This window comes from Narcine bancroftii, chromosome 7, assembly GCF_036971445.1.
Source record: "Narcine bancroftii isolate sNarBan1 chromosome 7, sNarBan1.hap1, whole genome shotgun sequence".
Taxonomy (NCBI): Eukaryota; Metazoa; Chordata; class Chondrichthyes; order Torpediniformes; family Narcinidae; genus Narcine; species Narcine bancroftii.
Genome location: NC_091475.1, coordinates 202,446,796 through 202,473,355, shown reverse-complemented (window position 1 = coordinate 202,473,355; position 26,560 = coordinate 202,446,796). Strand labels below are relative to the sequence as shown.

Sequence of the window (26,560 nt, the reverse complement as noted above, 5' to 3'; positions counted from 1 at the left end):
GTATAAAGCACATAGTCCAAGTTAAAAAGGAGAGTACAGTTAAAACAATTCCATCTTTTACAAGTGTGGTCCATTTAAGAGATTTTTTTTTAAATGTGGCAGGAAAGAAACTCTTCTTGAATCTGAAGATTCACATTTTTCAAGTATGCTTATTGTCCGCCTGACAGAAATGGGGAGAGAGTGTAATGCATCCTTTATTATGTTACAGCAGGGGTTTACAAAATGGTTGATATCGGCCCCTGGGTGTGGTGGGGGAGGTCAATAGAACTTTTGTGGTCAAAAGCAGGACCAGGTCTACAGAAAATAGTGCCTATGGCAGGGGTGGTCAACCATTTGCGTGAGCTGGCCTTGGTGGCCACCATGTTCCAATAGTTCAGTGGTTAGAGCACTGGTCTTCTAAACCAGGGGTCAGGAATTCATTCCTTGCTGAGGCCCCATTTCTGTGTGGAGCGCTGGACAAAGTGGTGATGCTCTGTCATCCTTATGGTAGACAAGAAGTTAAAAGAATTTCATGCACGTTGCATGCCAAATGAAGTATGGCTTGACAATAATGGAACCTTTACCTTGAAGGTTGCATTTGGGTTCGGCCTCTTAATAAGTAGAGAGAGCGGAGCACTGACGGAGTGGTGAAGAAGTATATGTCCAACGCCTATGCCACTCACCCTGTCCGTCCAGCGTCGCCACCGCACACCCCAACCCCTCCACCACCATCACCACAACACACCTCCTACCAGGGAGATTCCATACCTTGGGGCCCATGAGCAATCAAGGATTCCATGAAGAGGCTAATGATCTAAAAACTTTGGGGACCTCTGTGTTAATGTACTTCCTTAGACAGTGGGATGTACAGGCAGAGTTGATGGAGAACACAAACAGTATAGCAAGTCTTTGACCCATGGGGCTGTGATGTATATATATCCAAATCAATCTGAATCTCTACTGCTTGCACATGATACATATCCCTCCATCCCCTTCAGAATCCAGTGTCTGTCTGAAAAACCATTTGATTGCAAACTTTGAATTTGCTTCCACCACTACACCTGGCAGCCTAATCCAAGCACCCAACACACTGTGTGAAATACCTGCCCTGCACATCTCCTTTGAACTTCTTTCCACTCACCTTAACCATATAACCACATAACAATTACAGCACAGAAACATGCCCTTCTAGTCCACACCAAACACCTCCCACCTAGTCTCATTGACCCACACCCAGCTCATAACCCTCCCCACCTCTCCCGTCCATATACCTATCCAACTTTTTCTTAAATATTAAAATTGAAACTGCAGCTACCACTTCAGCTGGAAGGTCATTCCACACTCCCACCAAATCTTACATGTTTCCCCTAAACTTATCCCCCCTTCAATCATAATCAATATCCCCTTGTTTGAATCTATCCCACTCTCAATGGAAAAAACCTGTCCACCTGGACTCTATCTGTCCCCCTCAATTTTAAATACCTCCATCAAATCACCCCTCAATCTCCTATGCTCCAGGGAACAAAGCCCCAGCCTGCTCAACCTTTCCCTGTAACTCAAACCCTGAAACCCTGGCAACATTCTATATCTCCTCCACCCTCTCTCTCTATTCTGTTTATATCCTTCCTATCATTTGGTGACCAAAACTGCACACAATATTCCAAATTTGGCCTCACCAATGTCTTGTATAACTTCAACATGACATCCCAATTCCTGTATTGAACATTCTGATTGATGAAGGCCAACATACCAAATACTTCCTTCACCACCCTATCCACATCTGACTCACCTTTCAGTGAATTATGTACCAGAATTCCTAAATCCCTTTCTTCTACTGCACTCCTCCATTGTCTGCTATTTAAACGTGTATGATCTTTGCTGATTAGTCCTACCAAAATGTAGCACCTCACTCTTGTCAGGATTAAACTCCATCTGCCCACTCTTCTAACTGTCCTATATCTAACTGCAAGCTTTGATAATCTTCTTCACTGTCCGCACACCACCAATCTTCGTATCGTCTGCATACTTACTAATCCAATATACCATCCTACCACCTAGATCATGAATATATATGGCAAACCACAATGGACCCATTAGTGATCACTAGTCACCAGTCTCCAATTTGATAAACAATTTTCCATCACTACACTCTGGCATCTCTCATTGTTGAATCCATTTCACTATTTCAACATGTTTGAACCTTCCTAACTAACCTCTTATGCAGAACCTTGTCAAAGGCCTTCCTAAAGTCCACTTTTGCAATCTCTCATCCAACCATTGTTGAATCCATTTCACTATTTCAACATGCTTGAATCTTCCTAACTAACCTCTTAGGCAGAACCTTGTCTAAAGCCTTCCTAAAGTCCACTTTTCTACCATCCATCGTTTTCCCCTCATCAACCTTTTTAGTAAACTCCTCGAAAAACTCCACAAAATTTGTTAAACATGATCTACCACGTACAAAACCATGTTGACTACTCCTAATCAATCCCTATCTTTCAAAATGATTGTATATACCATCTCTAAGAATACTTTCCATTAATTTACCCACTACTGAGGTCAGATGTACAGGTTTACTTTTGGAGCCTGAACAACATGAGCCACCCTCCAATCTTCTGGCACCACCCCCGTGGCCAGTGACATTTTAAATATTTCAGTCAGAGCCCCCACTCTTTGTTCAATAACCTCTCTCAGGATTCTGGAGAGTATCTCATCAGGACTCAGATTGATCCACTTTTATCCTCTTTAAAATAGCTAATACCACCTCATCATTAATCTGTATGTTATCTATGACCTCATTATCTCCCATCCTCGCACCAACCGTTTCTACCTTCTACCTAAGATACATAAACCTAATCATCTGGGCAGACCCATTGTCTCTACTTGCTCTTGCCCCATGGAAATAGTTTCATCCTGCCTTCACTCCATCTTTTCTTCCCTAGTTCAATCCTTCTCCACCTACATCTGCGACACCTCACACACCCTTCAAGACTTCAGATTCCCTGAACTGGACCACCTTATCTTCAAGATGGATGTCCAATCCCTTTGCACCTCCATTCCCCACACAGAAGGCCTCAAAGCACTTCGCTTTTTCCTGGACATCAGACCTGAGCAGTCACCTTCCACCGCCACCACCCTTCTCCACCTGGCAGAACTTGTTCTCACCCTAACAATTTTTCCTTCAACTCATCCCACTAAAGGAGTAGCCCACACAAGCAAGACTCCCCAGCTCTTACTCCGGTACATCAACGACGACATTGGGGCGGCCCCATGCACCTGCGATTAGTTCATCAATTTCATGGCCAATTTCCACCCTCCCCTCAAACTCACCTGGCTCATCTCTGATAACAAACTCCTTTTTCTGGATCTCTCTGTCTCCATTTCAGGAGACAGACTCTCCACTGACATTTATTGCAAACCCTCTAACTCCCACAACTACCTGGACTACATGTCCTCACACCCTGTCCCCTGCAAGCACCCCATCCCCTTCTCTCAATTTCTCAGTCTCCGCCACATTTGCTCCCAAGATGAGGTCTTCCAGTCCAGAGCTTTTGAAATGTCTGCCTTCTTCCATAAACGTAGCTTCCCCTCCACCACTATTAACTCAGCCCTCACCCGCATCTCCTCCATTCCCTGCTCATCTGCCCTACCCCCCTCACCCCAAGAAACAATAAACACAGAATCCCCTTCATCCTCACCTACTACCCCAGCAGCTTCCACATCCAACACATTATCCACCAGCATTTCCGGTAGTTACTACAGGATCCCACCACCAGGCACATTTTTCCTTCTCCTCCCCTCTCAGCCTTCTGTAGGGACCGCTCCCTCCATGACTTCCTTATGCACTCTTCCCTCCCAACCCATCGCCCCCGCGACATCTTCCACTGTGATTGTAGGAGGTGTAATACCTGCACCCACGACACCTCCCTCACCACAGTCCGAAGTCAACAGCCCTTTCAGGTGAAGCAACACGTCACCTGTACCTCCAAAGAACTCATTTATCTGATGCACCTTCTGTGGCCTTCTCTACATTGGAGAGACCGGTTGCAGATTAGGAGATCGCTTCGCCCAGTACCTCCTCTCCTTCTGCAACAAAAGTGACTTCCCCGTAGACAACCGCTTCAATTCTGAGTCACACTCTCAAGCTCACATGTCTGTCCATGGCTTTTCACACTACCCCATGCCGACCACCCACAGACTGGAGGAACAACACCTCATTTTTCATCTAGGAACTCTCCAACCCCAGAGCATGAACATCGAGTTCACAGCACTCCATAAATCAACTTGCTTTTTTCCCCCCTTCCCCCCAGCTCTTTAAGTAGTTATTCCTGTTCCTACTTCCTTTCTCTCCCCACCTAGACTAGACTCCTCCTCCCCTTCCTGTGATCATCCTGTAGAGTGCGTCGAAAGAATCAAAAGCTTGTTGATCCAAACCAAGGCTTTTATTAACTAGAAGACTGGAGCATATCTCATGTAGGTCGACCAGTCCAGAATGATCTGGTCTGGCTAAGACCTGCCAGTAGGCGTGGCTACGCTCTCAACCAATCACAGTCATCCTACACTACAATCTATACATCCACACATTGGTGATAGAATCTGTACTATCACACATCCCCACCCCCCCCCCCCCCACCTATCATCTCCCACCCTCACCAACCCCCCTCCCCACTTCTGTTTGGACATCTCTCATGTCCCCCCACACCTTAAGGGCTCAAGCCCGAAACGTTGGTGATGTATCTTTACCTTTGCTACATACCTTTGACCTGCTGAGTGTTTTCACTTAACCACTGGTGTCAACAGAATCCTGTGTTTTACCTCACTAGCAGATTTCCTTACTTCACCTGGCTCAATATTCTTTTCCTTAGTGAATACTGAAGAAAAGAAAACATTTCAAATTTCCCCATCTCTTTCGATTCCTCACATAGTCAACCCCTTTGATCCACAAGGGGCCCAATTTTATCCCTCACGATTCTTTTAATTTTAATGTACCTCTAAAAACACCATGGATTTATTTTGATCTTGCCTGCCCAAGCAGCCTCATATCTCCTTTTAGCCTTTCTAATTTATTTCTTAAGTTTTTTTTTATACTCCTCATATTCTTCAAGCACCTTAAATGCATGTCCTCCAATTTGTGACATTTTTACCCCAGAAGGAGATTCTGGCTGACCACCTGCTCAATGCCTCTCCTGGTTTAATAAAACTCCATCACACCCCCTCTCAGTCTCATACCCCCAATGAAAATAACCAAAGTTCATCTAACCTCTCTCCATAACTCATACCCTCTAAACCAGGCAACATCCAAATAAATCTCTTCTATAGCTTTTCCAAAGCCTCCACATCCTTCCTGTAATGGAGCGACCAGAACTCCACAGCAACCCAACCAAAGTTTTATCATCATTTCAGATGGAGTGCATGGTTAGTACATCGCTGTTGCAGCGCCAGTGTTGCCGTGAGTTTCCTCCAGGTGTTCCGGTTTCCTACCACTGCTCAAAACATACCTGGGGAGATTAATTGGATGACACAGGCACCTGGGCAGAAAGGGCCTGTTACCATGCTGTATGTCTAAATTTAAAAATATATAATCCCAGCATTTTAAATCTCTTTGACAGGAACAAATCTGGCTGGATGGCATCGTTTGGTGCCATGATGTAGGGGTCAGTGTTTGGGTTCCATGGATTTCAGTGGCATTTCACTGCAAAGTCTGTCAACCCTAGGACCATTCAAGTAAATCTGCATCACTCAGTTATGGTAACATTAATTTGAAGCTCTTGGCGATGGTGTGTTATCTTGCAAATTGAGTTTAGAATCTCGCCAACATCAATGAAGGTCAATACATTTTGAAAACACAAGCTTTAGCCATATTAAACCAAACATAGTTGCTGTAGCCTGAGACCAGGCCAATAGTACAGGCCCTTCAGCCCACAATGTTGTGCTGACCTACGCAAAACAACTCTGCAACAATCTAATCCTAACCCTAACCTCACATCCAAAACCCTCTATTGTTTTTTCATATATCCATGTGCCTATTGAAGCGTCATTCCCCCCCCCCCCCCCATGTCTCTATCCACCACCACCCCTGGCAATGCATTCAAGGCACCCACCACACTGAGTTCTGACCAAACTACATTTCCCAGCATGCAATGTGTGTGGTTGGGTAGAAACAGGAAGTGACATTTGAAGGGTTGTCAGAGGTTGGTTGAAACAGCTCAAGGAAAATCAGTTAAGTGTTAAACCCATGTAAAGTCGTTCTTCTTGAAAGAACAAGCATAACAGCCAGGACAATAGGTAGAAAGAAAGGGGCGGCACAGTTAGCGTAATTCAATTACAGTATCAACGACTGGGGTTTGAATCCAGCGCTGTCTGTATGGAGTTTGTACGTTCTCCCTGTGTCTGCGCTTGTTCCTCCCATTGCTCCAGTTTCCTCCCACCCTCCAAAACGCAAGGTTAATTGGGGTATTTGGGCTCTTGGGCAGAAGGGCCTGATATTGTATTGTATTTCTAAATTTAAGGATTTAATTTTTTTTAAATTCAAAAGGTGCATCTGGAGACCAGGTGCCTTGGAACATGGATTACATAATGATGAGGCAGACTCAATGGGCTGAACAGCCTATTTCTGCTCCTGCGCCTTGCGATCTTAACTTGACTGAATGCCAAGTGTTAATAAACTACTTTTTTCAGGATTAATTGACAAATGCTCCATGGGATACTAGCTGTTTTATTGGCTAAAAGGCGAGATAGGCAAGATGCCTGCAAAATGCTTGAACAAGCACAAGCCCCTTTTACACAGAGATCCCAGTAAATTGGCGTGTCGATAACTGGTGTTCAAAGCCAGGTCAGGTCGGACCATTCACGTGGAAGCAAGACCATTTACCTAGGTCCTGGAATCCTAGTGCAAAAGTAGGTGGGACCTGCATCATTACACCGTTGGTGTCTCAGGAAGGTGATGCATTTTGCATTGGCTCTGATACTACCTACCTTGGAGGGTAATTACGGGGACGAAAGTGACCCGCCCCATCTCCGTCTCATCGCGTTCATACAGGTAAGTGAAGCAGTTAAAAGGAGGTTAATTACCGTCTTTCAAGGGCAGAGTGAAAAGGCCAACAGAGGAACAATACTCGTTTTGGCTTAATCAAACATGTGAGGAATGTCATAAAAATATATATGCATCTCTTTAGATATACAGTGCGCTAACAGGCCCACGAGCCCGTCTCACCCAAATCCACCTCCAATTAACCTACAATCCCCGAATGTCTTTCAACAGTGGGAGAAAACCGGAGCACCCTGATGAAACCCACTCAGACATGGGGAGAATGTCCAAACTCCTTAAAGACAGCGCTGGATTCCAGCCCGGGTCGATGGCGTTGTAACACCGCTGCACTAACCGTGCCACCCAAATTAATCAATTTTTTAAATTGCACATCCCCAGAACCTGTGCAGGGATTTGAACTGGTGTCTCTGGATCAAAAGTCCTGGCTCTGGTATTCTGCAGCACTTGACCACCGTGCTGGACCGCCCACAACTACCTATCATTAAAAAGGGCCAGCAAAAATATAAACAAGCATATGGAATTAATGTAGGCTACAGAGATCAAAATCTAGCCTTAATTCCTTTCAGAAGCTTCATACAGCTGCAAGCTGTCAAACAAATCACAAAGTCACAAGCAGTAACAGACAAGGGCAAGTTGACGCAGAAAAATGCCATGACTGCATCACGCAGGCATTTGAAAAGTGGGGACTCAGATCACCAAATAGATTGTGCGTGGACATTTCCACGCACAAGCTGAAGTCTGCAGCTGAGGTTTAAACATAAATGCCAACTCGCCAGAGGGGAGAAAACACTGGCCGGCCAGATAATCCTGCTCCTTGGAAGAACACACACTTTTGCCACAGATTCATTCATTCAGGTGCCTTTTCCGCTCGGCATGGGCGGTCAGGTCTCTCTATCTGTCATGACCTCTGACCCTCCAAATTATAGTTGTTGCCTCCCTGTTCTTCATCAGCGAAGATTCCATCTTTGAGCTGAGACCATGCTCAATGTTGAGTTCATGATTATAAAAGGGAAAATAATGAAGTGGTTTCCCATTGCCTTCTTCAGTTGCAGGGTAACCCTGGTCATTGACCAGCAAATTCATCTGCCCAGTATTTTTAGTTTTACAACCATAAATTCCAATTTGTACAATCTGCTTGTAAAAACCATCCACCTTCTGCAATCCATGGCTTCATGTGACCCAGATTGGGAGGCTAAACAGGTGCAACACCTTGCCCAAGGGTGACCTGTGGGCTATTGGACAGAAGGAGCACCTTACACCTCCTTTTGCTGAGCAATTAGGGGAGTGAAAAAACATCCTTGACACGTTTTCCATACGGTCATGAACGCAACTCTCTGATGCTTGTTTCCAAAAAACAAAACGCCGTGGAATTATAGCAATGCATATCTCCTTCTTTGGCTTGGCTTCGCGGACGAAGATTTATGGAGGGGGTAAAAAGTCCACGTCAGCTGCAGGCTCGTTTGTGGCTGACAAGTCCGATGCGGGACAGGCAGACACGATTGCAGCGGTTGCAGGGGAAAATTGGTTGGTTGGGGTTGGGTGTTGGGTTTTTCCTCCTTTGCCTTTTGTCAGTGAGGTAGGCTCTGCGGTCTTCTTCAAAGGAGGTTGCTGCCCGCCAAACTGTGAGGCGCCAAGATGCACGGTTTGAGGCGATATCAGCCCACTGGCGGTGGTCAATGTGGCAGGCACCAAGAGATTTCTTTAGGCAGTCCTTGTACCTTTTCTTTGGTGCACCTCTGTCACGGTGGCCAGTGGAGAGCTCGCCATATAACACGATCTTGGGAAGGCGATGGTCCTCCATTCTGGAGACGTGACCCATCCAGCGCAGCCAACTGAAAAACCTCACAAAGATAAGCGTATACAGAGCCGTTGTCATACCCACACTCTTGTTCGGCTCCGAATCATGGGTCCTCTACCGGCACCACCTACGGCTCCTAGAACGCTTCCACCAGCGTTGTCTCCGCTCCATCCTCAACATCCATTGGAGCGCTTACATCCCTAACGTCGAATGCATATCTATTAAAGTTCAAAATACACTTTTGAAGTCAAATTCCTTGCCACACATTAAGTAATTAAAGTAAAACTCCCAGTATCCAGCACCTATGGGAATTGGTAAACCAAACACCACCACCATATAAACTCAACCATCACCAGCCACAGAAGAGTTGGTCATTTAGCAAAAGAAAGTAAAAAGCAATGCTGGAGAAACCCAGCGGGTCAAACAGTCAAATAGCAAAGGTACATAACCAACATCTGGGCTTGAGGCTTTACCCGTGTGGATGGGCTCAAGCCTGAAACGTTGGTTATGTATCTTTGCTATATAAAGGACACGGTTTGACCGGCTGGGTTTCTCCAGCTTGGCATTTTTTACTTCAACCCCGGTGTCTGCAGACTTTTGTGTTTTACTTGTAAAAGAATGGGATGGTTTGTGATGTGCCTCTTCACCACTTGACGACGCCACGGTTAGCGTAGCGCTTAACACAATGCTATTACAGCACCAACAACCAATATTCGAATCCAGCGCTATCTGCAGACCTTGTACGCTCTCCCTGTGTCTGCGTGGATTTCCTCCCACCCTTCAAAATGCACCAGGATTGTAAGCTAATTGGGGTATTTGGGCAGGACAGGCTCATGGGCCAGAAGGGCCTTTTACTCTGCTGTATGACCAAATTTAAACTCAGCCATCACTAAACCACAGGAAAAAGGATGAGAAGGTTTGTGATGCACTTCACCACCACCAGTCTTATTGTCAAAACTGCCCCAAGCATTTGACCCAAATTGCTGGAACTGTGCCAAACGCCATCAATTCTACGCAGGTTTAATTAAACAAAATGACACGTCTACGTAAATATGCATGTACTGGAGCCAAGGCAATAGATAAAGTTGCTCAAAATGCTGGCAGAATTGGTCCATCATGAAAGAATAAATTAAAACTGCCACTTAAGACAAGGAGTCTGGACCAGGATTATTGCTGAAACCTTACGTGGCCACGATAACATTGATGTACCCACCAGCGTGCTGGGACCATAAAGAGACCTGTCCTTCCTCTTAAAGGAACTTCAATTAAATAACACTGCATCACTACCAAACTCTCTGGTGTGCCCCAGCTGGGGCAACGGTTTAAAAAGTGACATGTCAATTAGATTTTATTTAATTCAATACTTTTCTTTTTTTTTTAATTTATTTCATTTAGCGATACCACAAGGTAACAAGACAGAGCTCCAGGCGTAGGTCTCCACCTTGGCCTCTGTGACCTACAGGATCGAGTCTCCAACTTAAACTTTCACCCTAAACCCACCAGCTCACAGGACTCTGCCTTGACCCTAGCGATCTACCGGACAGAGCTTCCGTTGTGAACTCCCATCCCGGCTCCGGAAGAGCATGGGCCTCTCTCTCTCTCTCTCTCTCTCTCTCTCTCTCCACTTGACTTTCCAAACCCTCTCTTGGACCCTTCCTACTCTCCACCTGATCCACCGCATCTTCCTTCCCACCTCAACACCCTCCACTCCACTGAATCTCCCCCTAACCTCTGCCTGGACTTTGCCATCCCTTCCGACCTTCCCCTTTCCTGGAGATTGAATGCTCTAATCTCAGAGGCCTCACCTTCACCCACACCTTAATGAGTGCCGCACGCATCATGATGCTGAACTCTTCTTCCATTGGCTCTGTTTCTATCCCTATTTCCACAACCACAATTCTCCAACCATGCCCCCCCCAACCCCCCACTACAGATTCCTTTCTCCTGCTTTAAACCTTCTTCCTCCTCCTAGACACCTCGTTCTGATCTTCTGCCTGCTCTGGACCTTTATATTTCCAAGTGCTGCCGTGACATCAAACATGTTGACTTCACTACTCCCCTCACTCATTCCAATCTCTCCCTCCTGAAATGCCTGGCCCTCCATTGTCTCCATACCAATCTGAACCTCATCATCAAACCAGCAGACAAGGGTGACACTGTTGTGGTCTTGCACACTGACCTCTATCTGGCCAAAGCCAGATGACAACTCTCAGACACCTCCTCTTACTTACCCCTCCAACAAGGCCCCACCAAAACTCATCAAACCACTTTATCACGCACCATCTCTGAACTCCCTGGCGCTGCCTCCAACCTTGTTTCCCAACCACACACTGCCTGTTTCTACCTCCTACCCAAGATCCACAAACACAATTGTCCCAGTAGACCCATCGTGTCTGCGTGCTCCTTCCCCATCGAATTGGTCCTCCCTGGTCCAGTCCCTCCCCACCTACATCTGGGATATTTATCACACCCTCCATCACTTCAACAACTTCCAGTTTCCTGAAATCAATTGCCTCATCTTTACCATCGACCTCCAATCCCTATAAACCTCCATCCCCCATATGAAGGCCTCAAAGCCCTTTATTGCCCTTTCTGGACAATAGACCAAACCAGTTCCCCCTCCATCACCACCCTCCTCTGGCTGGCCAAACTTGTCCTCACCCTCAATAATTTCTCTTTTGACTCATCCCACTTTCTCCAGGTTAAATGGTACCCACATAGGCCCCAGCTATGGCTACATGGAGCAATCCATGCTACAAGGCCCCTACCCATAATGAGCTCATTGACTTCATCAACTTTGTTGCCAACTTCCACCCTGACTTCAAATTCACTAGGTCTATCTTTAGCAACACTCTCCCTTCCCTCAATCTCTCTCTCTCCATCTCAGGAGTGAAACTCTCAACAGATATCTTCTATAAACCCACCAACTCCCACAGCTACCTCGACTATACCTCTTCCCACGCCGTGTCCTGGTAGGATTCCATTCCATTCTCTAAATTCATCCATCTCCGTCACATATGCACCCAGGATGAGGACTTCCATGCCAGATCATCAGAGATGTTCTCCTTTTTCAAACATCTTCAATTTGACACTCCTCATATCTTCCATTACCTGCACATCTGCCCCGGCCTCCTCTGTCCCCACACGCAAAAATGACAGAATTCCTCGTCCTCACCCACCAGCCTCCACATCCAATATGCTCTCCTCTGCTATTTCCATCACGTACTATGTGATCCCACCACTAGACACATATTCCCCTCTCCTCCCCTTGCAGAGAAGCTCCCTCCGTGGCTTCCCTGTCGACTCCTCCTCCCCACCAATCGTCCCCTTGGCACCTGCCCATGACCTCAGGAGATGCTCCACTCATGTCCACACCTCCTCTTTCACCGCCATTTAGGGCCCTGAACAGTCCTTCCAAGTGAAGCAGCATTTCACCTGTGAATCTCCAGGGATCAGATTCTTGTCTCTGTCCGCCGCAATAGCATGGATCTCCCATCTGCTGCCCATTTTTGATTCGCCATCCCATTCCCTTGCTGACGTGTCTGTCCATGGTCTTGTGTGCCGCCAGACTGAGACCACCAGCAAATTAGAGGAGCAACACCTCATCTTCCAACTGGGCACCCTCCAACCAGATGGCATTAACGTCAACTTCTCTGGCTTTCGTTAAACTTGCCCTCCCCCACCCTCCGTCGCTCCCTTCCCTATCTCCTTTCACACAGACATGATAACTTCTTACGTCTCCCCTTATAATATTCAAATAACAGCTTTTGGTGGTCTGGATTCCTCCCCCCTGCCCAGCATTGTCAAGATTCTGAGATTTCCTGCTTCTGATTCATTCTGCTTATTCCTTGAAGAAGGGCTCAGGCCTCAAATGTCAGCAATACACCTTTGCTTTTTATGGAAATTGAGTTTCTCCAGCATTTTTATTACAATCATAGCGTCTGCAGACTTTTGTGTTTCACACACATCCTTCCAACTCACTCCACCCAAATACACTCAATTAATCTTATCCCACACGTGTTTTGAAGGGGGGAGGAAACCTGAGCATGGGGACAAACCACCCCTCCACCCCACCCACCAGACATGGGAGGTTTGGTTCCACTCCATCCATTAGTGCAAACTTGCTGTTGGGAACCATGTAAATTACCTGGACTGGACTATCCAGCCTGCATGTACTTAGTCTTGGGCCATTGGTGGTTGTAACTGGATTAACCCTTCTGGGACCGAGTCAATGGTACCCTGTAAATGATCTGGACCCTCCAGCACTATAAAGGTGCCATGTGTTCTTTGTTTCTCTCTTTTTCAGCTTGGGACCACCCTGCTTCACTCCAGGCCTAGAAATGTAGAAGGGTGGTGGAGAAACCGTTGGTAAGATATGGACTGTGAAAAGGGCTGGAAGCATTTAATTAGTGTCCCTTATAGTATAGGGCTATGCCTGCACTGAGTCCAGGGGTGGGTGGGGCATCTTTAAAGGGAAAGGTCCCAGCCTATCCTTTCAACAGCCACTCAAAAGTTGCTGCAGCCCTTCCAGCTTCATGACCATTTTCAGACTTCAACGTGACAGGTAAAACTTAATGTGGAGAAATGGAAGGAAGGAGAGACAGAATACAGAACATTTTTTTTTAAAAACAAAAAATCAGTGCAGGAGGAGAAGTATCGGAGATAAGTGTGGCCAAGTCATCGGAAATGACAGGGCAGGTATAGAAATGAGCCTTTTATTAACAGAGGAACACTGTACAAAAGCAGGAAAGTAGAGCTGATCTTTTAGGCCCATCTTCAACCCTTTTCTGGTCACCATATTATACTAAGGGTGTGCAATCATTTTTTAGCATTCACCTCAACAGGAGGCAACACAATACTTTGAATGTACCAGGAAATGTAACCATTTACTTTACCTTATTTTACATGGAGCCAGAATGAAAGATTGCTTGACATGTACATCAGTTGCAGTACATCTGTGACCTGATGTCGAATTAAAACCATATTGCATAAGGAAAGATCAGAAAATGAAGGCCAGGAAATAGAGGGCGAGCTGCCCCATTTTTTTTTTCTAAAGTTTCGTTCATTATCGCATCGGTACCCAGCCTGTCTCTCTACTATAGCCTCTAGACCTGGCATCTCAAATCCATGTTCTTGTAAATCCCCATTCAGCTTTGCACCATGGCTGGAAAATGCATCATCACTTGAAAATCAAAGTTCCAGCTGCTCTTCGAACTATAGAACAGGCCCTTCAGCCCATCTAGTCTGTTCTGCCTAGTCCCACTGACATGCACCCAGTCAATAGCCCTCAATGCCTCTCGCATCCATGTACCTGTCCAAACTTTTTTTTAAATTGACTCTCCATTTACCACTTCAGCTCGCAGCTCATTCCATATTCCCACCACTCCCTGTGTGAAGAATCTTGATTTATGAATCCCTAACTTGGGAGCAAATTTTTGAAGTAATCTGTACATCTCTGAAATAAACCTTTTTATCCCTCCTTTATTTATCAATATTTCCAATTCATTCTGCCTAGGTAATATTGAATCATGACCTAACATGAACGGTTTCCAAGAGAAACTCAGTCCAGCGAATCCATTCGAGGGATCCACAATCCCTTCATTATTTAAATAGGATAGCCCATCATGTACAAAATAAGGACCAAAGAAACCCCTCTCCACATACACTCTAAGGCAGAATTGTGCAAAACCTAGAATTAAAAAAAATTTTGCACTGCTTGGGAGGTCAGAGTGCACATCTGACAAATCAAACACGTCAACTCAAAAATATTTGCTCAGAACCATTGCTAATCTCAGCTTTTACTGACCCAAAACATTATCTTATCTCCACTTCTCTTCACAGATAGGTTCTGACTTGAATGCTTCAAGGATTCAATGCACCATTCCATCCACTGGTAACAACATGCAGAGAGGGAAAAAGAAGCGAAAATGCTACAACTGTCTGCATACCCCATTGTCAAAATGGACCTGATGTAGTGGCTCACCAGAGGCTTCATCAAACCAGCTCAGGAGGTTCCTAGTGACGCATGGCATCACAATGCAATAACGTCACTTGGAATGAGCAGGGTTTTCAAAAGCTACACGTGAATGTTTGAGTAAAGGACTTTCACTGAACTTCGACTGGACTACGTCTGATCATTTTCTCATTCATTTCACACTGTGACACAGTTGCTACATTGGTGACCCCGAAGGCCCCAAACAGTTTCGCTCAAACTGCCTGTCTTTTTGGACCACTCAACCTAAAGTTTTGTTCAGGCAGACTGACACACAGTTCCAATTCCCAAGAGAGAAGTGGATGCCACTAAGTACTATCATGTGGTAAGTGCCTTCAACCAGGACACGGCTGGTCAAGTAATGGATTTCCTTCCTGACCCACCACCTCTCAGCAAGTACGAAGCCCTACAAGCCCTCCTTCTTCGGATTTACAGTCTCTCACAGCACAAGCAAGCTGCACGGCTCCTCTATATCGATGGCCTGGGGGACCAAGCCCCAGGCAGCAATAGGCCTTGCTCTTTGAGCAGTTGTTTTTAGAATATATGCCAGAAGACATCCGCCTCATGTTGGCTGACGAGGACTTTGATAACCCTCGAAAAGTGGCTGCCCGTGCAGGCATTCTGCGGCGCGCGAAACTGCAAGGCACAAGGCCAACAGAAATTAGTGCAACATCACACACAAAGGCCCAAGCTCCATGAGTACCAGTGTCGAAGGCACACATTTCCCCAAACAACCATAACTCTGTGACAATGGATACAGCGGCTGGCCACTGTAGAAACCTATTCTGCGTCTGGGATGAACTCTCCCAGTGTAAATTTCTAGTCGACATGGTGCACAGGGTTGGTGTCTTTCCTCCTTCAGGCTTTGACACCCGTACCAGGATCGAAGGTCTGGCACTCTCTGTGGTGAATAACACTGATTCATACGTATGGCACATGGACTATACCCCTGAAATTTGTGACAATAAGTTCACATGAAAGTTCACTCTTGCTGCTTTGCCCCGGTCATTGGTGGGTGCTGACTTCCTCAGAGGCCACTCATTGATGGTGGACTTCAAAGGGTGCCAGTTGGTGAACACCACAACGTCCCAGACTTTCCACCTTGGAAAAGCCAAACTACCCGACCCTAGACGCTATGGAGTATTCGAACAACGAATTCGCCAAACTTCTTGCAGAGTTTCCGGACATTGTCACTCCCCAGTTCCCCACTGCCACACCCAAACATGGCATCGCACACCACATCCTCTCTCAAGAACCTCCTCTACACGCCAGAACCCGACACCTGCCGCCCAACAAATTGTGGCTTGCAAAACAAGAATTCCACAAAATGGAGGAACTTGGAATCAGACACAGGTCTGATAGCCATGGGTTTCCCTGCTACATATGGTGCCCAATGCCATGGGAGGCTGAAACCTTGCAGGGATTACAGGCATCTCAATGACACTACCATTGCAGACCACTACCTGGTGCCCTGTATACAGCTAATCTTCATGGGGCCAGGATATTTTCTAAAACTGACAGTGCGTGGGTACCTGTAAATTTGGAGGATGTGTCCAAGGCCACCATCCTAACACCATTTGGCCTCTTCAAATTTTTTGAGAATGCCTTTTCAGACTCAAAAATGCTGCCCAAACATTCCAGCGACTAATGGATACAGTGGGGTGTGGCATGGACTTCTGTTCATATACTTGCACGACATACTCATCACCAGGCACACCCTCAAAGAGCACCTGCAGCATCTGCGTTTACTCTGCCACCACCTTCAGGAGTTCGGGCTAGCTGTGAACCCTGCCAAGTGCAAATTCGGGCAGTCCTCTATAGAATTCTTGGGACATCAGATCAGCAGCTGGAATGTCATTCCATTGCCTATCAAGGTGAAAGTCATCCTCAAATTCGCAAGGCCCGATATGATCAAAGGCCTCCAGGAACATGTGGGGATGGTCAATTTCTATCGTCCCTTTCTACTCTCTGCAGCTCATATTATGAAATCTCTTTTCAACCTCATGTCCAGCGGTGCCCAAGAACTCGAGGGGACAAAGGAGAAGACAGTATCATTTCAGCAAGACACCCTAGCAAAGGCAACATTGATGGTCCATCCACAAAAGGATGCACCAACCGCCTTGACAATAGATGTGTCTGATGCAGCAGTAGGTGAAGTCTTGGAACAGTGCACCAATGGACAACGGAAGCCTCTAGCCTCCGCCCTCTTGAAACAAAATACAGCACATTCAATAGGGAACTGCTGGGGCTATACCTAGTGGTCAGACACTTCCACTATTTTTTGGAAGGCAGAGATGTTATGGTTTTTACTGACCATAAACCACTTCACAAAGGCATTAGATCCCTGGTCACCCCACCAGCAATGCCAACTATCTTACATATCCAAGTTTTCAAACAGGATTAAACATACCTCCGGTAAGAGTAATGTGGTGGCTAATGCCCTGTCCCATTCCTTCATTCAAGTAGTAAATGCCCTCTCTTCAGATGGAGACTATATCATGCTCTCCAAAGCTCAGCACCAGGATGACAAACCCCCAGTTTATAGAACTGCTGTCACAAGGCTGCAACTTGAGGATGTAGCCTTTGGACCACAAGATACCACTCTCCTGTATGACGTCAGCCTTCCCTTATCCTCCCTGCAATGTGGAGACATTGCATTTTCGATGCCATTTATGGACTGTTTCCCCCCCCCCCCTCCATTCGAGTGATGGTCCACCTTTTAGCTGATAAGTTTGGATGGCATGGACTCAAAATGCAGGTCACATACTGGGCAAAGACATGCACGGCTGGCCAATCTACAAAAATGCAAAGGCACACGAAGGCACCATTTCAGCCTTTCCAGCCACCGCAGCGCAGTGACCACGTGCACGTTGACATTGTCGGTTTGTTTCTGGGGTCATGAAGGTCTAAGTAATTGTTAACTGTCATTGATAGATTCACAAAGTGGCCAGAGGCAGTTCCTATGACAGACTCATCAACCGATTCAGGTGCCAGAGCTTTTATTTCTGCCTGGGTATCTCGGTTCGCCCTACTCACACACAACATCTCGGACAAAGTCCCACAGTTTACATGCGCACTCTGGGACGTTTTGTCACAACTGCTGGAAATGCAACTCCACCACATGATACCCGACCACCAACAGTCGAATGGCCTGGTGAAGCAGTTCCATAGGCGCATGAAGGCTATGCTGATGGCCCACCTCCAGAGACCCGATTGAGCAGACAAACTGCCCTGGTTCCTCCTGGGGATAAGAACGGCACCAAAGGAGGCTCTCAACTCCTCATCGGCCACATTGATTTATGGATCCCCACTCGTTGTACCTGGGGAGCTCATGCCCGCCGCACATGGACACGAGGGGCCACCAACTGAAGTCTCAGACAGACTGAGGAAGTGGCTTGGAAAATTGGCCCCAGTTCCCACGTCAAGGCATGGAACAATGACACCCTTCATCCCAAAGGAACTCTAGGACTGTAAGTTTGTGTTTGTGCGTAAAGGTGTACACGGGCCACCCTTACAGAAGCCATATGAGGGCCCCTTCAGAGGTTACGAAACAATTTGTGTACTGGATATTAGCATCCAGGACATTTACAATTGACCAACTAAAGCCCGCTCATCTCGAACTTGATCGGCTCTTGCCACCACCCCCAATGCATAGGTGCGTATGACTGCCCAAGTGATGGACAGTAATAGCACCAGAGGTTTAGCCTCCTATTCCCGGTTGGGGGGGAGGGTGGGGGCATGTAGCAACTCACCAGAGGCTTAATCAAACAGACTCGGTAGGTTCCAAATGACGTAATGACATCGCAAGGGGATGACATCACTTGGAACACAAAGCTTTCAAAAGCTGCGTGGAACTGTTTGAGTGAACAACTTTCACTGAACTTCGACTCAATTACATCTGATCATTTTTCTCGTTCTTTATTTCAACTCAATGACATCTGATCATTTATTTCACACTGCAATACAGTTTCTGCATCCATTGGAGCGCTTACACCCCTAACGTCGAATTACTCGAGATGGCAGAGGTCGACAGCATCGAGTCCACGCTGCTGAAGATCCAGCTGCGCTGGATGGGTCACGTCTCCAGAATGGAGGACCATCGCCTTCCCAAGATCGTGTTATATGGCGAGCTCTCCACTGGCCACCGTGACAGAGGTGCACCAAAGAAAAGGTACAAGGACTGCCTAAAGAAATCTCTTGGTGCCTGCCACATTGACCACCGCCAGTGGGCTGATATCGCCTCAAACCGTGCATCTTGGCACCTCAGTTCGGCGGGCAGCAACCTCCTTTGAAGAAGACCGCAGAGCCCACCTCACTGACAAAAGGCAAAGGAGGAAAAACCCAACACCCAACCCCAACCCACCAATTTTCCCTTGCAACCGCTGCAATCGTGTCTGCCTGTCCCGCATCGGACTTGTCAGCCACAAACGAGCCTGCAGCTGACGTGGACTCCATAAATCTTCGTCCGCGAAGCCAAGCCAAAGAAAGAATACAGTTTCTGCACTGAAATCATTTGACAATGAACACAATTTACTTTTAACTTTAGAGATACAGCAGAGTAACGGGCCCTTTCAGCCCACAAGCCCGTACCAACCAATTACGCCCAATTGACCTACAACCCCGGTATATTTTGAAGGGTTGAAGAAAACCAGAGCAGCCCGAGGAAAGCACAAACTCCTCACGGATAGCGCCGGGTTCGAACCCACACTGCTGCTGTAACAGCATTGCCCTAACTGCTAGGCTAACAGTGCCAATTTTAAATACAAATTTCACTGTACTTTACTGTTGCTTTGCAAAGTGCGAGACCTCTGTTACAGCAAGAAGGGCCGCCACAAGCAGCTAGTCTCACCAGGAGGAAGTCTGCCACATGGCTCACAAGTTGCACATTCATGTGCAGACAAACTTTCAGCTTTCCAGAACATTCAAAATGACTTTCACAATCCTTCCAACCACCCCCCCCCCCTCTGAAATACAAGTGCACCTTTGTTAGGATTCCTTACTGTGGGGGGGGGGGGGGTCAGGTCCCTTACTCAACAGTTTATGAGTTGTGGTTGTTCTTCATAATAAACTTTTGCCTTGCAGGATCATCAACTTGCACAGTGGGACACTCCGGGCATCTCAGGAACATCAACTTACACAGTGGGACGCTCCGGCATCTCAGGATAATCAACTTGCACAGTGGGACACTCCGGGCATCTCAGGAACATCAACTTGCACAGTGGGATGCTCCGGCATCTCAGGATCATCAACTTGCACAGTGGGATGCTCTGGGCATCTCAGGATCATCAACTTACACAGTGGGACACTCCGGGCATCTCAGGAACATCAACTTGCACAGTGGGATGCTCCAGCATCTCAGGATCATCAACTTGCACAGTGGGACGCTCCGGCATCTCAGGAACATCAACTTGCACAGTGGGACACTCCGGGCAGCTCAGGATCATCAACTTGCACAGTGGGATGCTCCGGTCAGCTCAGGATCATCAACTTGCACAGTGGGACGCTCCGGGCATCTCAAGATCATCAACTTGCACAGTGGGATGCTCCGGGCATCTCAGGAACATCAACTTGCACAGTGGGATGTTCCGGGCAGCTCAGGAACATCAACTTGCACAGTGGGACACTCCGGGCATCTCAGGAACATCAACTTGCACAGTGGGACACTCCGGGCACCTCAGGAACATCAACTTGCACAGTGGGATGCTCTGGGCATCTCAGGAACATCAACTTGCACAGTGGGACACTCCGGGCACCTCAGGAACATCAACTTGCACAGTGGGATGCTCTGGGCATCTCAGGAACATCAACTTGCACAGTGGGACACTCCGGGCACCTCAGGAACATCAACTTGCACAGTGGGATGCTCTGGGCATCTCAGGATCATCAACTTGCACAGTGGGACACTCTGGGCATCTTTGCAGTCTCACAGTCTCACCACCGCCAAAGGAAAACGCCCCACGCAAAGAACAGCTGGGGTGGGGAGGGGTAGTCAACAGGTCAGACCGCATCCACGGGGAGAAATGGTCAGTGGACGCTCGGCCCCCCCTCCTCCCCTTGGCGATGCTAGCACTTTTTGTGGATGAACAACACAGCGACGAATGGTGACACCGCCCGGGACAGATCCAACCAGAGACCTAAATGAAGGGGTAAAGGGGGTTATGCCTCTTTACCTTCTCTGCCCAAAGGACGCCAAGTTTCTCCAGCTCTCCTTCAACCACGGTGTCCGCAGACTTCCCATTAAAAGCCAGGAGAGCGCGGTCTGTTCCAGGCAGCCAGAAGCCCAGGAAATATCTGTACACCCTTTCCCCCCTCCCCACCCCCCCTCTCCCTCTCTCTACTGAAATATCCCCCTCCTTCCCTCCCTCTTAAAGGCTCCGGGAAGAGGGAAAGGTGGTGGGATAACTCTCGCTGCTGAGTCCAGTCCACGATGTTTTGTTTTGCCCCCGTTCGTGGCGGGGAAGGTCTCCCCCCCCCTCCACCAACAACCCCCCCACCCACCCCTCCGCAGTTCATTCAGCTTGAAACAACACCCAAAACAAACTTCTACCAAGTTTTAAGAAAAGTTTTTAAAGACTCACGAGCCATGCTGATAGTTTGGTGCCGCGGTGAAAAGTTCCTTCGGGGAGAAAAGAGTGTCCTGGGGAAGGTTTATTTTAAATCCCCTCCAGCGCTCCGCTACCCCGACCACTTCAGATGAGGAGGGTGGGGTGGGGGGGGGGGGGTGCGGTGACTTGAGGCGAAAAACGTGACTGCTGCCCACGACCCTGGTCCAAAGCTCCGCTCAGTCGCACTTTCCTACCCCCTTTGCGCTGTCCAATCAACCTGCCGGGGGTGGGAGGGATCGGGCCGCCCCGTCAAGGAATCGCGAACCCGATCCCTGTTCCTGACGTCCACCGCCCACCTCTGACATTGCCCAATGTCAATGTTCGCCAAGGGAGAGGCACCTGGAGTTTGCGGGGCGTGAGGCCAGGTGAATGGGTCCGGGCTGGGCACTGGGACCCAGTCCAGGCTTTCCACTCCGCAGCCCGCTGGCAGAGGTCTGGTGGGTGAAGGGGAGCGTCTCCGAGGGGGCATTTGTCCTTTTTTTCTTTGAAGGTTGCCCCCCAAGATGTCACCTGGATAAAATCAATGCAGTGAAAGGGCCTGACTGTCGAGGCGGAGATTCTCCGGGTGACCGTGCCCTCTATGAATGCGCCGTGTCCGGCTCCAAGGCGCAGACTGCAGTCCCGCCCTGGGAAGGGTTGTTGGCGGAGCGCAGCGCTCCGCCGGTCTCACGTGAACGTACTGCCGCTGACCATCCGTCTTCTTCCACCGTTGCTGGTCCACCCTCTGAGTTTCTCCAGCAGTTTGGACTCAGCAGGTCAGGCCGCATTCATCAGAGAGAAGTGGTCAGTTAATGTTTAGGGTCAGGATCCTAAAGGGAAAAGCGAATTGGAAAGGGGACAGAGAGGACTGGAGAGGCGCGAAGGGGGTGATAGAGGAGGATACTGGATAATTGAAGATCCAAGAGGTGGAGAGGCAGGTAGGGGAGGAGACTACTGGTGGTGAGAGGGGGGGAGGGATGTAAAGGACAGATGGAGAGGAAGGGGGTGACCTAAAATTGGAAAAATCATTGTTGAAATTATTGGGTTTCAAGCTACCCAGACAGAATATATTTTTCCTCAAGTTTGGCCTTGCCCAGACAATGGATGAGGTCGAGGACAGGCAAGTCCCGACAGGAGTTCTGCACTGTGGCCTTGTGCCAGTTGTGTTGTATGTCAAAGGCAGTGTCACAAGACAGGTTGTTGACAGTCTCTTTCCTGGGCATAATTCCAAACAGTAGTTAACAGACAAAAAAAAAGTGGTAGCACTTGGAAGATTATCAACAGAGGGTTGGAGAGAGAATCAGTTGTCATGTTTTTACCTTAGATTTTTCCTGAGTGTAATTTTTTAATGCTTGGAATTAGTGCGCTGCAGTTGACAGTGAGGTATCGATGGCAAAATGTAAGACGATTGGCGTACAGCATCTTGGGAGCAAGGAAGATGCTTGATATGCAGCTCATTTTTACCCCAGCAGTCGTCGGCAGTGATTGCAATGGTGGCTCCACAGCCAGTTGTTGGGAGCCAACTGTTCAGATTCATAATGCAAGGTGGGAGGCTTGTTATAACTTGGTGACTGTAGCAATACTCAAAAGTACTGGAGGAGGAACTTGATGGGTCAGGCAGGAAATGTAAATAAATTTTAAATTTAAATTTAGACCAACAGCACCATAACAGGCCCTTCTGCCCCACAAGCCCATCCCGGCCAATTGCGCCCATTTAACCTATAACCCTTGTAGGTTTTTGGAGGGTGGGTGTAAACTGGAACGACCGGAGAAAACCCACGCAGACACGGTGAGAATGTACGGACAGTGTCAGATTCAAACCAGGGCTCGCTGTTGAATTAACCGTACCGCCCTCCATACTAACCATGCCACCTTAGATTGTTGACAGTCGGGAAGAGGTGTAGTCGAGGTAACGAGTGGGAGTTAATTATTTTCATTTTGGCCCATGCATCCCGTGCTGCCCAACTTGCACCCCATTAACCTACACCCCCGGTACGTTTCAAATGGTGGGAGGAAACCGGAGCCCCCAAGGAAAACTCACGTAAACATGGGGAGAACAAACAGACTCCTTACAGAAGGTGAGGGATTAGAACCCTGGTACGGTCCCGATCGCTGTAAAGGCATTGCACTAACTGCTACGTCAACCATGCCGCCCTCGTGGGCCTTTTTGAGGACATGGCCACTAATGGTGGATACCATTCAGTCTGGGAATAATGAAGAATAAATACACAGTGAGAGATGAAGCATTGGAGAGAGCAGAAGAGAGAGGATTTTTAAACGGATGCTTGGCCTGAATTGAAGCATTCCTGATAAAAATAATTAGAAGAAAAATGAAGGAAAGAATCCATTCAAAAGAACAGCAATGGAGAATATTTTAAAAGAACATGTGGAATGGTGTTCTTGGTGTAGGCAGCAAAACAAAGACCTCTTTTCCTTATGACAACTCAACATCAGTCGTCTGTGAATAGAAAACTAGTTTGAAAGCAGTAGCATTGTCACAATATTTGCCATATTTCCACAGGAACCCAACATCAAAGGGTATCTCCTGCAAACAGAGATAAGCCTTCTGTTATAAACTGGCAACGAGTGTGGCTTTTGAGGTTTGGATAGATAGAGCATGTCAAGCAAAGAAAGATTTCTTTATTTACTGGTTGAGGACTGATAGTGCCTGATTTATTGATCCAATACCACTGAAATGAACAGGATCTAGTTAGATCAGCTCAGTCGGGGGTGAGGTGGGAGTGTAGGAGGGCGACACAGTTAACATTAGCAGTTAGCACAATGCTAATACAGTGACACAGGTTCCAAACAGCACTATCAGGTGTTTGTACATTCTCCTCTTGACCCGCCTGGGTTTTCTCTGGGTGTTCTGGACTCATCCCACCTCCAAAGGTGTGCTGGCGGTGTATGTTAATTGTGTTTGGACAGCATGGGCCTGTGGACCAGAAGGGCCTGTTACTGTGCTGTATGTCTAAATTGATTAATTAGCACCAAGCACCTATTTGTGGGGTTCATTCAGGAGCCTGATGGATGCAGGATCAAAATGTTTTTCATTTCAAGTCCAGAGACCACTGCAGGCACCGAAACAGATCCTTCAGCCCATCAAGGTTGTTCTGGTTTCCTCTCACCCTCCAAAATGAAGGGGTATAGTGGGTTATTTAGAAGCAACACTGGAAAAAGAGATTCAAAAGGTTTGCTTCCTGTAAAACAATTGTCGATTGTGATAGGCAATTTCAAGCTGAACACAAAGACAATTTCAAATTTGCTGTATCACATAGGAAGTTGGAGAAACATTAAAATACCTTTTATTGAATTTAGCAAAGTTTAATCGCATAAATGATGTTCAACGGACCTAAAAATATTTTGCTGCTAATTTTCAATTGTACTCAGCATCTGATGCCCCTCATGTCTGTATCAGCTCGCGTTGATGGATTCTACTGCCTGGATACCGCTTTTCCACGGTTACAATGTCCTGGTGAAACCTTTCACCAAGTTTGCCATTGGCTACACCAAGATCAGCAGGGAAGACGTCCAAGTGAGAATGCTGGAGATGAATTTTCAAATGATATGCTGCACTTCAAAAGGTAGTGGAAACAGCCCAGAACATCACAGTCAAACCCCTTCCCACCGTTGAGATCATCTATGAGAAGAAATGATCCACACCACCCTGAACAAGCTCTGTTCTCGCTACTACCATCAAGAAAGAGGTCTCGGTGCCTCAAGACTCACATGAACAGGTTCAGGAAGGGCTGCTACCCCTCCTTTGCTCCACACAAAATAACCCAAGCTTGTCCATTCTTGTTGAAGTGTAGAGACATTCAAGGTTTAACATTGTAACCATATGACTAAACACTTTTGAAATATAGAAATACCAGGTGCAGGAAAAGGTGATCATTAGATGCTTTGAAGTCATGACTGTATCACAGGTGAAGGCTATTAATTGTTAGATTAAAGACAAAAAGTATTTTGAGTTGGGTTAATTACGTGGATTTCTTGTGAGAGCAGGAATTGTGTCCAACAATGTAACTGTGAAATCTGAAAAACCAACTATCACATACTCTATGTACAAATATCGCTGTATTTTTGAGGTAAGCGAGATCCCCTTGGGACAGGATTTAGCTGCTTTGCTGTGCCTCTTGCTGCAACAGGGTGCTCAGGCTTTGCAAAGCAATAAAGGTGTTTGCCCTAGAAATTTATGTGCCAGAAGTGGGGTGGACTATCACATTTGGTGATAAGTCATCTTTAGCAAATACAGTGGCACCCAAATTGCTGTTTAATATGTAAAAAGAATAACATTGGAAAGGGTATACCAGGAGTTACTCCCTTACCAAGCTTACAGCTTGATTTTATTAAACTTCCGCAGCACATTAGTGATTGTTGATGTGTTTTATCACAGGGTTTCCCAAACCTTTTCTTTCCACCCACATACCACCTTAAGCAATCCCTATCCCGTAGGTGCTCTGTGATTAGTAAGGGACTACTTAGGTGGTATGTGAGTGGGAAGGGAAGGTTGAGAACCACTGCTCTAGACCCAATTGTTACTGAAATATTTTGCTTGACAAAAATGGTCATTGGCCCATTTCCTTTGGAGTTATGAATCCATGCACATAACGAGTCAATGAGATACGATTAAAACAGTGGTTTTCAAACTTTTTCTTTCCACCCACATACCACCTTAAGCAATCCCTTACTAATCACAGAGGAGCTATGGCTTAGGGATTACTTAAGATGATATGTGAGTGGAAAGAAAATGTTTGGGAAACCCTGGTTTAGCAGATATATAGATGCCATATTGACGACAAATAATAGAGTGGCAACAATTGCAAAAACATTACAATCCCAAGGTATGGATTACTGGAGATGTTGAGTTCCAACAATGGAATAAGTCAAGTCATCTTTATTTATTGTTCATACCATGCTCGCACCGTAAAGACAAGATAGCATTTTTCTAGGACCATGGAGCATATTTGCATAAATACAAGTTAGAATATGTTAAACATGTTGAAATATAAAAATATTAAGATGTACACATTAAAAGTCCAAGATCCACTATCCACGTACATTCTGAGAATTCAAGAGCCTGCTGGCTTGGGGGAAAAACTGTTGCCCAATCTGGATGTAAGGGCGTGAGTGCTACGGTACCTCCGACCAGATGGCAA

General features: G+C 46.9%; 1 protein-coding gene across 17 annotated transcripts in view; it reads right to left on the bottom strand.

Annotated features, from left to right (window-relative positions):
* Nucleotides 1–26,560, bottom strand: part of gyg2 (glycogenin 2) — a 118,875-nt gene that overhangs the window by 84,712 nt on the left and 7,603 nt on the right. The window contains exon 1 of one of the 17 annotated variants that reach the window (XM_069892032.1): nucleotides 21,396–21,632. The exons of the other annotated variants lie outside the window; for them this stretch is intronic. Coding sequence (XP_069748133.1) covers nucleotides 21,396–21,402 — 7 coding nt within the window. The 5' untranslated portion in view covers nucleotides 21,403–21,632. Of the gene's footprint in view, nucleotides 1–21,395; nucleotides 21,633–26,560 lie in introns of those variants that run through there. 17 annotated transcript variants of the gene reach the window in all.